This window comes from Abrus precatorius, unplaced genomic scaffold, assembly GCF_003935025.1.
Source record: "Abrus precatorius isolate BTA unplaced genomic scaffold, Abrus_2018 Scaffold2, whole genome shotgun sequence".
Lineage (NCBI taxonomy): Eukaryota > Viridiplantae > Streptophyta > Magnoliopsida > Fabales > Fabaceae > Abrus > Abrus precatorius.
The window spans coordinates 35,802,729-35,815,972 of NW_020874362.1; the positions used below are offsets into that span (position 1 = coordinate 35,802,729).

Sequence of the window (13,244 nt, forward strand, 5' to 3'; positions counted from 1 at the left end):
ATCAAAGTAACAATAGTGAAAAAATTAACTTAAAATTAGATTTAAGACGTTGGTGACTCAAATTAAACTATTTCCACTCTAAAAGCCAGCATGAGATTTCTGATTTTCTGAAAGTTGGACTCTTCAAAAGAGGCCAGTCCATGTTAGATAGTGGGCCTAAGCCCAATCATGGACAAGCCTTCCGTTTGGCCCCCCAAATACATGATTGAGTTTTTATTATAAATTTAGAGAAAATATTACTGATAAAATAGACTTCATACTATGATCATCCATATAATATGAGGACTTCGGCCAATCATATAAGATATCCCATAACTAATACATATGCATTGCCTTCAAAGTATTGTAATTTTTCACTTAAGTTCTTTTTATAAACTGATAGGAAAGTGAAAATGAATCATTTCATATATAATATACTAATTTGACCATTTGATATTATGAATATTTCTAAAATAGAGTTTAAATTTATGCCATGTAATTATTTGAGTCTAAAATTAATCTTTAAAGTTGAAAGTTAACAATAATATTAAATTGTATATGTGAAAATACGTGAAAGAGAGAGAGATTCAAAGTGAGCAGTGGGAGTTGTGCCTCGTAGTCTCCAACTTTAATCCTCACGTGCCTCTGCCATTGGGTGTTGGAGATTGACAAACCGTGATGCATTGATCCCTTCACTACAGCTGCAAAATTGAACATGCCCTCTTCATTTCTGATTATTCATTCAATACCCATACCAATAATAATGCACTTGCCTTCCTATATAATGCAATGTGTAGTCTTTAGGTGTTATGATTTGGGATGAAGTTTGAACCATATTACAGCAATCATTCAATCCAGTGTAGAATTATTGGGGTCCATCTAGTGCTGTTCAGTATTGGTGGATTCTGCAAAGATCAAGGCACAGTAGAATTTGAAGTCGGCCAAACCCATTTTAGTGCTTTGGACTCACTTTTCTTTTGAAGATTCCCCTTGCATTTATTAATTTTTATTTATACTTTTATAATTTTTAATAACTTTAATTTGAACCAACAAATTTTATCATTTTTCCATTTATTATGCATTTACAAATAATGTCAGCAATTGTTTTAAGTTTTTACTTTATTTGTTTATATAATGTTACAGAAATTTTTAAATGTATAACGCTTGAAGTTATTGGTCAATCAATCATAAACTCACACGTTGATGGCAAAGTATTCAGTTGAAATTTCACTTGCTAGATGATATTGCAATTGAGAGAATTAGGAGCAGAGTGAAACATATATGTTTATTATCATTCTTATTTAAGGGATTTTTATTTTAAATTTTTTTCTTATAATTATAATAATGATAGAGGTATTTTAAACAAAGATTAGTTAAACATAAATACAATAAACATATAAAAGTGACAATAGACACTTTCTAAGATGAAATGGTGTCACTTAAAGAACTAAATGCATGATTTTCTTATTTTCATTCGCAATTGAAAGAAACCAAAACCCTCTTATAACTTGAGCCATCTTAAGGATTCAATAACCTTAATGATCATATAAGCATATAGAAAATATATGAGATTTAAAAGTGACACTAATTAGCTACAAGCACAACCAACAGAACTAATAGCTGTGCTCTTGATTGAAGCTTCTTGAATCTTTCTTGTTTTAACCTCAGCCAAAACATTTCTAGCCCACATTGCAAAATGGGTTTCATTGTCCAATTCTACCGTTCTTGAATGTAGACATGCATCTTCGATCATCTTCTGAATGTGGACAAACTTCTCCACTTGGGTCCCGCCAGCTTCCTTGATGTTTCATTCCTGACCAGCTTGCTATCCAATGGTAAACATATTGGCCAACACCAGCAAGGTTTAGCCAACCTTTGGGAAAGAATTCCATGACACTGCTGTTTCTTTCCATGAGAAACATGTTGGTTAATTGAGCACCATGTGGAGATATTAAAATATCTGTCAAACTCATCAACTTCACCTGCATTCAACAAACAGGTATGTAACTCGTTTGGCCAAATGATGTACATGTTAGTCATTGACCTTTCTATTTGTTTCTATGACAATACTTCACTTACTGAATAGATGAACATTTGGGAAACTAAGCATGAAAATAGAGGTTAATATGACAAATTTTATGGTGGAAAGGTAATGAATCTCATTTTAATCTTACCCCAAAATTCTTTGGTGATGTATGTATTCAAATTCACTCATATTTTTGTTGCCAATTCTACACTTTCAATAAAATTATGCAATATTATATCGCAATATATTTTTTATTAGTTTTTGTAACGTGTGTTCATACGTGTATGATAAAAAAATCAATAAATAGTAATCTATCGGTCTGAAAAATAATCTCTTTAATTAATTTTATTTTTTAAAAATAATAGTCATTTTATAATTTCAAGGTACAATTAATTTTTTTCCTTCAATTTGACCCTTAAGATAATTATTATCTCAGAATTAGTTTTCTATCTTCCCTTGTATTCGTTTATTGCCCAAACAAATTCTAAAATAAGTATATAAAAAATTTCATAAGACTTTTAATAAAAATAAGATAATTAAATGCATTTCTTATTAGTCTTTGTGTCGAATAACTATTTTTCAAAGATGGAAGAGTTAAGTTTTTATTAAAAATTGTAGTATTTAATGTTAGTCTTTGTGATTTCTGATATAAATTACTATACATAAATTTTCGTTGTATGCCCTTGGACTCAAGTTAGAAAAACCATTTTCTTATTAGGTAGAAGTAGTTTTACTTGGGGACAGAATAGGGAACATGAAAAAGAGACAGGATTTGAGTCCTACATGCATGTTTTTAATAGATATATGAGATTAATAATGGCGTACCTGTTCACAAAAGGTGATATTATTGGAATGAGCTACCATAAACCGGCAACCTTCCATCTTAGCACACTCTTTTGTGAAAGATTTCAGCCACAACTATGTCATTCTTAAAAGATCGTGGCCCTGTCCTCAAAAACAAAGTCATAACTATCACTGGCAATCCCCTATCATTGAGCTTTACATTGCTACCTCTTAAGCTCACATTACAGTACATCCTAGCCTTACACCTCATTAGATCATACACCTCCATCCTTCTCTCCTTTGACATGCCACCCTCATTGTGCCTCATAACCACAGCCTCCTCCAAGCAAATTGGCCCTTCTTCTTCAAATCTTTCAATAATTGGAGGCCCATTGAAAGTGGCCTCCATCAAGGAGCCCAACCACAAACCCATCTTGAACCTAAGCTCACCCTAATGATACAAGACCCACCTTGAGGGCAATATTGAGCAATTGTTCATCTTATTCCAAGCCACAAATGGGACCATAGCTGATAAACCATGCCACAAATTCTCGTAGTTGTAGTGGTTATATGACACAAAAGTTAAACCTTTCTTTTGAAGGTGGTGTTATAAGGAAAAGCCTCTGGCCATGCCAAAGCATACGAGTTCGAAGACCCATCATGGGTGTCACGCCCTTTGAGACATAGAAGCCGACCCAGTGATGATTCTGATGGGAATTGTGGGTATTGCACCTCACCATCCTTGTGGGTATCATGCATGGAACTCATGAACTATTAGAGATAGAATGATTTCTTCATTCTGTTTTTTTTTATTCAGGTAGGATGTTTTTAATTAATTAACTAAGATTTAGTTACTTTCAGATATTAGTTTGTTATTCTGTTTTTCCTTTCTTGCTATAATTAGTTTCTTGAATTGTATATATAATACTCTTAGCATACACCAATCAATATAATCATTGATATTCAGAAATCTTTTTCTCTCTCTCTGATCTTTGACAAATTCGTTCACATTTTTCTTCTTGAATTTAAGTGCAAGCACTCACATGCTATCACAGATTGTCTTCTGCCATTGCGTTCTATGAAAACTTGCTTCTTTTCTGCAAACTCAAAATCCTCTCCATTGTTCTCATTGTTCCTTCTTGATTGCACAATTTTTCTCTGATTTCTCATATGGCAAACAGTGACAATACAAACCCGGTCAATGCAAACCCCAACAGTCCCTCGGATCACCTTGTAAATCCAGCAAATCCTTTGTTTCTTCATCCAAGAGAAAATCCTTCTCTTGTTCTCGTCACTCCTCTACTTGCAGATAACAACTATCAGCAATGGAAACACAACATGATCATCGCTCTCGAGACAAAGAACAAAGAACAATTCGTGCTAGGTACACTGCCTTGTCCAGCTTCAACCGATCCTCTTCGTGAAGCTTGGAAAAGATGTAACAAAATGGCGATGTCTTGGCTCACACGCTCCATGACGCCTTCGATTAAACAATCGGTTATGTGGATGGATACCGCTTTTGACATATGGACCAATCTTCTTGAACATTTCTCGCATGGTGACAAGTTCTGAATTGCTGATTTGCAAATGAAACTTCAAAATTGCAAGCAAGGTGATTCTACAGTGTCACAATACTATACTTGTCTTAAGATTTTGTGGAAAGGGCTTTCAATGTATCGTATTGTTCTAGTTTGTACGTGTTCTACTCCATGTAATCGTGGTTTAATCTCAAAAATTCAAAAATAACGTGATGATGATTGCGTTATCAAGTTTCTTCATGGCCTCAACGATGGATTTTCTCAGGTTCATTCCCAAGTCATGCTCATGGAACCCATGCCTAATCTTGTGAAAACCTTCTCCTTAGTTCTTCAACAAGAACGTGAATTCAGTGGTTCTTTCTCCAATATTTCACAAGAATCTATTGCCAATGTAAATTTTTGAGATAATTCTCACAACATTTCTTTTTTTCCAAATCATGGTGGTTTTTCTAATTCTCGAGGAAGAGGTCGTTTCAATAAATCTCCTGGACGAAATAACAAGTATTGTGATCATTGCAAAAGGACCAATCATACATTTGAGAATTGCTGGATTAAGCATGGACTTCCACCAGGTTATCAAAACAACAAAAATTCTGTTGGTCTTTCTAAACCTTCTGCCAACATTGCTGTTGTTGAACCTTCTGCCGTCTCTGATTCTTCTGCTCTAGAGGTTGATAAGTCAGGTGCTCCTTTTGGTTTCTCAAATGAACAATATCAAGCCATACTTGCTTTGCTACAACAGTCACAAAAACCCTCCCCTCCAGTGCCAAGTGTTCATCAATGTACTATCAATCCATCAGGTTCTGTACCTTCCTCTTCTACTTGGATATTGGATAATGGTGCCACTGACCACATTTGCCCCTTTAAATCTATCTTTACCACTCTTACACCAATTTCTTCTATCTCAAATTGAATGCCTAATCAACAATTCGTTCCTGCTAAATTTTTCGGCACAATTGTTTTGGGAAATCTTATTCTTCATAACACTCTCTTTGTTCCTGACTTTTCTGTTCAATTAATTTCTATTCTAAAATTAATTAATTCTAATGATTGTCTTGTCATTTTCTGTAAAAACCATTGTGTTATTGTGCAGAGAACTACCTTCTAGATGATTGGAGTAACTAAAAAGTATTAAGGCCTATTTCATCTCTTAGGAAATAACAACTTGAATGTACTGATTCAAGTATTCTTACCAATCTTCATTACAACATACTGCTCTTGTTAATAATACAAATATTTGTACCTTGTGGCACATGAAATTGGGTCATCCCTCTAATAAAATTCTACAAGTTTTAGCTTCTCAATATTTTGTTATTTCTTTTAATCCTATGGATGCTTGTGTTGCTAAACAAAAGAAATTACCCTACTCGACTAGTACTAACAGAACCACATCTTTTTTTGAATTAATTCATGCTGATATTTGGGGTCCTATTGCTATCACTTCAATTGAAGGTTACAAATATTTTTTAACAATAGTTGATGATTATAGCAGATTCATTGGGATTCTTTTTGTTAAAAACAAAAGTGATGTTAAAACCATTCTTCCAAATTTTATTATACTAACTGAAAACCAGTTTTCCTGCAAACTAAAAAAAATTACGATATGATAATGGAAAAAAGTTCTTCATAAATGATTTCTATAATGCAAAAGGCATTTTTCACGAAACTTCTTGTGTTTAGACTCCCCAACAAAATGGCATTGTTGAGAGGAATCATTAACACCTTCTCAATGTTGGTAGAGCCTTGTTGTTTCAAGCTAAAGTTCATAATATTTTTTGGTCTCGTACTCTCAAACTTGCTGTTCATATTATTAACAGATTGCCTACCCCTTTTCTCAATCATAAATCTCCTTATGAACTAGTTCACTCAATTAAACCTGATTTATCTACCCATAAAGTGTTTGGATGTCTATCATATATTAGTTCACTCACTTCAGGCAGAACCAAACTTGCTCCTAGAAGTCTAAAATGTATTTTTCTTGGTTATAAACCTAGAACTAAGGGTTATGTTTTGTATGACTTACATTCTAAATCCATTTTTACTTCTAAAAATATTGTATTTCATGAAAACATATTTCCTTATCATACTTCACTATCAAATACTTCTCAAATTCCTATTGATCATACACATTCTACAACTGACATAATTCTTTTTGATTTCCCATCTACTTTGCCAATTTCACCTGCCACAGTTGTTGCAAATAAAGATAATGATTCTAATGCTGTTAATGATTCTATTACTTCTAATGATAATCAAAATACTCAAATTGTTATTCCTCCTAACAAAATATCTCTTAGAGTTAAAAACAGACCTCGATACTTGGATCAATATTATTGTGGTGCAGCCTTTGCATCTCAATCTCATTCTACTCCTTATCCTATGCATTTATTCCTTTCTTATGATAAATGCTCACTTGATCATGTTTCTTTTTGTCACAACATTTTTGCACAAGTTGAACCTAGGTCATTCAAAGAAGCAAGTCAAAGTGACTATTGGCAACAGGCTATGGCATCTGAACTTCTCGCTTTGGACAAAAACCATACTTGGACTTTGGCTCATCTTCCTCCTGACAAGAAATTAGTTGGCTGCAGATGGGTTTACAGGATCAAACACAGAGCAGATGGTTCAATTGAGAGATTTAAAGCCAGACTAGTGGCCAATGGCTTTACTCAAATAGAGGGAGTTGATTACTTTGAAACTTTCTCACCAGTAATGAAACTCACTACAGTTAGAGTTCTTTTGACTGTTGCTAGTGCTAACAATTGATTCTTACATCAATTAGATGTTGACAATGCATTTCTTCATGAAGACTTGCATGAAGAAGTCTACATGAAACCACATCCTGGTCTTTCTTTTCCTCATCCAAAGCTTGTTTGTAAACTTCAAAAGTCTCTATATGGCTTGAAGCAGACAAGCCATAATTGGAACCAGAAATTAACTTTCGAACTTCTCTTCTTGGGTTACCAGCAAAGCTTTGCTGATAATTCTCTTTTTGTCAAGACTCAAGGTTCAATGATCACAGTTTTATTGGTTTATGTTGATGATGTTGTCCTTAGTGGCAATAGTCTTTTTGAGATCCAGTCTCTGAAAAATCAGCTTCATTCCAAATTTTATATTAAAGATCTTGGTCCTCTTAAATATTTCTTAGGTCTTGAAGTTGCTCGATCCAAGACAAGTCTGATTTTAAATCAAAGAAAATATTGCTTGGAATTACTTTCTGAATCGGGAATGCTTGGCTGCAAGCCTTCTTCTACTCCTGCAGATCTTTGTGTCAAGCTTCATGCTAATCAAGGGACTATACTTTCAGATCCTTCTCCATTCAGAAGACTCATTGGCAGATTACTATATCTGACCAATACTAAGCTTGACATTAGCTTTGCTGTCCAACAGCTCGTTAATTTGTTTCCTGCCCAAGAGAACCGCACATGCAGCAAGCAATGAGAATTCTTAAGTACTTGAAGAATGCACCTGGGTTTGGTCTCTTTTATCCATCCAATACTCCTCTTAAGATATAGACTTTCTCAGATTCTGATTGGGCAACTTGTGCCACAACCAGAAGATCTGTTACTGGTTATTGTGTCTTTTTGGGAAAATCATTGGTTACTTGGAAATCAAAAAAACAGTTTATCATATCTAGGTCTTCTTCTGCGGCTGAGTATAGGGCCCTGGCTTCACTAACTTGTGAACTACAATGGCTCCAATACTTGTTTAATGATCTGCAGATTCCAGTTCCAATTCCTTATTCTACATTTTGTGATAGTCAATCAGCAATTTAAATTACTAAAAACCCAACATTTCATGAAAGAACCAAGCATATAGAGGTTGATTGTCACCTCATTAGACAACAAATTCAAAAAGGCCTTGTTAGATTGCTTCATGTTCCTTCTGCAAGTCAATTGGTTGATGTGTTCACAAAACCTCTTTATCCTAATTCTTTTAAGTTTGCTGTTTCTAAGTTGGGTCTTCATAATATACATGCCCACCTTGAGAGGGGGTATTAGAGATAAAATGATGTCTTCATTCTGTTTTTTTTTTTATTCAGTTAGGATGTTTTTAATTAATTAGCTAAGATTTAGTTACTTTCATATATTAGTTTGTTATTCTATTTTTCTTTTCTTGCTATAATTAGTTTCTTGAATTATATATATAATACTCTTAGCATTGTATCAAAAACACAAATCAATATAATCATTGATATTCATAAATCTTTTTTTCTCTCTCTCTGATCTTTGACAAATTCGTTCACCTTTTTCTTCTTGAGTTTAAGTGCAAGCACTCACATGAATCAAGTACGTGTGCCCTTTGAGGGCTTTGTGTGCATAACAGAGATCCTTTAGTGGAAGAAATTTGACTGAAGAACGAAGCTTGTGGACCACAGAATTTAGCTCTTTGGTATAATTGATGGAGGTGTGAGTGGTATTAAAGATGGAACTTTTCCATGATGATGGTGGTGGTGGAGTTCGAAGGGAGAACCGGATGTGCAATGCAATGAAGAATGTGATACATATGATGAATATGAAAATTGAAAGCTTAGGGGAGTAGAAGCAAATGGATGTAAAATGACCTCAATTATGTTTGATAAGGAGAAGCTTTTGGGGGCTTAACCTACATATTTCTATACGTGCTTTAGTACTCATATTTGTAATATAGTCTATGAAATGAAATATGTTTGCAATATCACTAGAGAGATAAACACAGTACAGGCTCTTAAATGGTTTCACTTGAATTTTTCTATCTCCCTTTAATTCTCTCTCAAGGCCAATTGATAAACGATTGGAGGCAGTAACCTATAATGACAATTGGATTTAGCCTAAACTTGATTAATGAATGTGACAAGTATAATGGTATGCATTGGATTTCCTTACTATTCCACTCTTGGCAAAGACAAATTTTGAACCTTAGATGACTAGTAATGCGTAGTGCTCAAGTTATACAGCTTTGTTAGGAACCTATGTAGTCCTACCCTACGCAGGAAAAACAGGAAAGTAGAATTGAAAGGATATGTTACATTTTACATTGGTGAAATTATTATTAGAAATTAATACAAATTTCTAGAATAGTCTAGAAAAATACTAGGAAAAATCTAAAAAAAATCATTTAGATCTTGTATTTTGTAAATACTTCTAGAGAGTGTTCTAGAATATTGTAAATCTTCAAGTTTCTAGATAGTTCTAATATATGGAACCACCAAAACCTAATGGTGGAAGATGCCTATAAATAAGCAAGTCATCCCATTATAAACAATACGAAGAAGAAGTAATCAAGACATCAATTCTCCATCTCTTGAGTCTCTTACTAAAACTTCTTCAACTACCATTTTTTAACTATTCCTATTAACATTTCAACTATCTTACTCATCTCACCTACACCAAAAACTATCAATTATGATTGATCTGTTTGTAGAAGTTAAATGTATAATAGCTTTGCCGGAAAATCTTGCATATTATATGGGATAACATTGAAACTTGTGTGAGAATCCAGTTATTGTATTCATGAAACAAATGTGGTTACCTGAAAATACAAACGTTTAGAAGCAAGTCGTGATTGCATTCATACAACCACAAGTTATACAAAAAGAATGCTTCAAAATTAGTCTTATATATGTGCCATGAAAATAAGAGTTGTGACTCATGATAGCAAATGCTCGAGTCGTTTCCAGTGTGGTTATTATGATTATTATTCTTATTATTTGAAGTTAGAAACTTTTCATTTTTATCATAGAAGGGACTGAAGGGTCGGGCGTTATACAGCTCGAGAAAGTAATAGCATCTCCCTAAAAATAACCAATCATTTGGATGCCTCACTGAAGTTCAATATATGATGCTTTTGAGTGAAGTAAGTGTTAATCCACTCTGCTTTTCAGGAACCTATAAAACTTCGATCATTCACAATGCAGCGAGCTGCTGCTGCATAATATAACATCAAAATTACTAAGCCAGAGATAGAGGTGTAATACCTACTGTTTAGTGCGTATTTCTCCTTAAGTTACGCCGATAAATACGGATTACTAAACAATTACTCAAAACATCATCTAACAACTACATAATATAATAATTATGGTACAAATTATTTTATATTTATCATCAAACTGTGCTCAAGATGTAAGGATCTAAACAAATAAGCATATGCTTAATGCTAATTCAGTTAAAACAAAAGACGTGACATAAAAGGAAAATAAAATTCGTTTCATCAAATTTATTTCATGATATTTTATAACAAGCCTTTTCTTTGGGAAAGAAAACAAAACGCCTTTCTATTTAACAACAGAGGAAACGGCTTGAGTGTAAGTTATCATAAGCCTTAATTTCTTCCCCGATATGTTCATATATAGCAACCAAAAAAGCAAAAATATTTCCATTTTTTATCCTATTAGCTCATGACGCCTGCAAGATAAAATTTCTGGCTTAAATGACTGGTAAACCGGTTAGACTACGTTGAAACGTAGATATATTTTACATTTGATACATTATAAATATGGAATAGAACAAGACATACAGATGACGAAGTGATACATTTTAATCATACTAAAAAGGTGAAATTGAAGAAAACAAAACAGAACAGTGGAACTGTGTGTCAAACATTGCTTAAGAATTTCTGTAGTTCGTGCTTGTGAAATCAAATCAAGGAGTCCTTCTCATTTGAAGTAGCATAAAAAATTAAACCCCTATTGTCTAGCTTATTATATTTTATAAATTACTTGCCACAAACTCGAAACTTTTGAGACTATTACTTAAGGCAACTCCCGAGATGATTCAAATTCAGATTTTAAGTTTGTCTAGCACAGACTTCCCATAAAGATGGTTGCTTCGCTGAAGTTGCATATAATCTCTTTGTTTCATCCCAACGTATGCTGCTGGATTACTTTGATTGTCTAGCAGCTCTTTAGCTGGTTCCACCGCAGTATCCAACGATGGTGCAGTTACTATTGCCAAGGACATTCTTGTAGCTTTGTTGCTCACAACTGCTCTATGTAACACACTCTTGTACTTTCCATTGCTCATAACCTATTGCAAAAACAAAAGGGTACGTACGAGGTTATCACATAGTCAAAATTACTGTTAGAAGAGAAAAAAGGTGTACCTCAAGGTGATCAGACACAAGGCCTAATAAGCAGTTTGGAGTTGAATTGACATTGATCCACTTGCCACTATGAAGCACTTGAAGGCCACTAACCCCATTCTGCATGAGAAGGGTCAATAGGCCATGATCAGAATGTGGGGGCATTCCCATAGCAAGCTCAGGTTGCGGACAAGGTGGATAAAGATTCGCAGCTATCATTTGCCAACCAGAATCTAGGTCCATTGTTCTGTCAATATAATTGGATTCCAATCCCAAGCTTTCTGATATTCCTTTGAGTAGTTCCCTTCCCACTTTCCAGGTTCTTCTACAGTACTCCGAAGATGTATCCCTTCAAAAACAAAACAAGCAAATTTAGCATACAGGATATCTTGTCCGGTCCTAATGGCTAATGCTTAGCTCTAACCATCTCATAGCCATAAATAAATCTAGCACATATAGGCCATAGAGTAACAACAAAAAGTGGTAGAGAATTTGCTAGAACCTGAACCCAACTGGTTTGTCAGGTGAGTGAAATTCTGGGTGCACAACAATTTTAAGGAAATCCCTCCAGAATAAAACTTTGTCCATTGAAGCATTGAAGCTGGTGCCATACCTTATTGGGTCCATAAAATCCTTACTTGCATACCCTTGCTTCTCCTCTTCTTTGAGATTGAAAAATGCAAATACTTCATCAACCATTTTCTCCATGAGGATTTTTGACACCGAGTGATTGATGAGCATGAAAAATCCCCACTGCTCACAAGCCTTGCCTAAGTCATGGATGGTTTTGGACCGTTGATGAGGTGTACCATTGACCAAGAGAGAATAATCAATGATAGGGATTGGATCATCATCATCTGGATCTGCTTCTATTTCATCACGTGGATTGGTGGTGAAGGTGTATGATGGTGGGATGGAGTTGAGTTCAGGTGATTCAGTTAGCGCTTTAACGCTTATGAAACTTGTTTTGTTGTTGCATTGTTGGATAAACTCAGGAGCAGTTGAAGCCATTAGAAAAAGAGTTTGACAAGTGATAATGAAGAGAGAGGGGGAAGTGACCAATATCAGTGAGCCTTGACACTTCAAGTTCAACGAATGAGGTTCCTTCTTATGTGTTCTCTTCCTTTACTCGGTTTAAGGTTATCCCAAACGTGTCTTGACATCAAGTTGGACACCATTCATCTGTTCATTTGTTGCATGACGGTACGCACGTCATAAACTAGCATACATAGACCACGTTTGATGAAAATAAAGAGGACTAGTTAGATTTGTATCCTCTTTTCTCACACAATGCGACAAAATGAATACATATATAACTTAATTTTAGGTTATTTGCATATAACTTACAGATACATTTTTAATTTTACATACATGACAAATGTTATATTTATTTTATACCACACATATGTGTGTATATATATATATATATATATATATCTTTTTTAGCATAAAAAAAAGTTTATATTAAAAAAAATTGCCTTTGTCTTCTAACTTTTTTAAGGTAAATTACACTTTATCTGTAGATAATTTTACCGTACTTTTCTAATACACTAAATTTCTCTTTAAGAGGCCTACTAATTCTCAAAACAAGTATTATCAATAATATATTATTTAACATACTTTTAGTTATTAACTAAAATTTATAAAAATATAAAATATTAATATTAAAATAAAAGTGAGAATTATTAAATTAAATTAAGTGTAAAATTCACATTATTTTTGTAATTTTTAATATATTTCAGTTAATAATTATATGTATTAAAAAGAGTATAGTATATTATTTTGTTAGAATTTCTCCAAACTGGGATGAAATAAAGATTGAGATGGAAAGGAAAATTATTTACTTAGAAGAAAACATT

General features: G+C 33.8%; 1 protein-coding gene and 1 pseudogene across 1 annotated transcript; both read right to left on the minus strand.

Moving 5' to 3' along the window:
* Positions 1-1,567: 1,567 nt before the first annotated feature.
* LOC113859943 lies at positions 1,568-9,876 on the minus strand (annotated as a pseudogene).
* An 883-nt stretch (positions 9,877-10,759) lies between these two features.
* LOC113859165 (protein DMR6-LIKE OXYGENASE 2-like) lies at positions 10,760-12,455 on the minus strand. Its single transcript, XM_027491982.1, has 3 exons — positions 11,888-12,455; positions 11,407-11,734; positions 10,760-11,330 (listed from the first exon to the last, which is right to left on the minus strand). The coding sequence occupies exons 1-3, from the start codon at positions 12,394-12,396 to the stop codon at positions 11,085-11,087; spliced, it is 1,083 nt and encodes a 360-aa protein (XP_027347783.1). The 5' UTR covers positions 12,397-12,455; the 3' UTR covers positions 10,760-11,084.
* Between the last annotated feature and the right edge of the window lie 789 nt (positions 12,456-13,244).

Bases quoted from the DNA above. Each gene is read 5' to 3' on its own strand.
- LOC113859165 (XM_027491982.1), bottom strand. From the start codon at position 12,396: ATGGCTTCAACTGCTCCTGAGTTTATCCAACAATGCAACAACAAAACA. The intron at 11,735-11,887 runs GTTCTAGCAAAT...TTGTTTTTGAAG, and splicing joins GACAAACCAGTTGGGTTCAG to GGATACATCTTCGGAGTACT. The intron at 11,331-11,406 runs GTACACCTTTTT...TTTTTGCAATAG, and splicing joins TTGTGTCTGATCACCTTGAG to GTTATGAGCAATGGAAAGTA.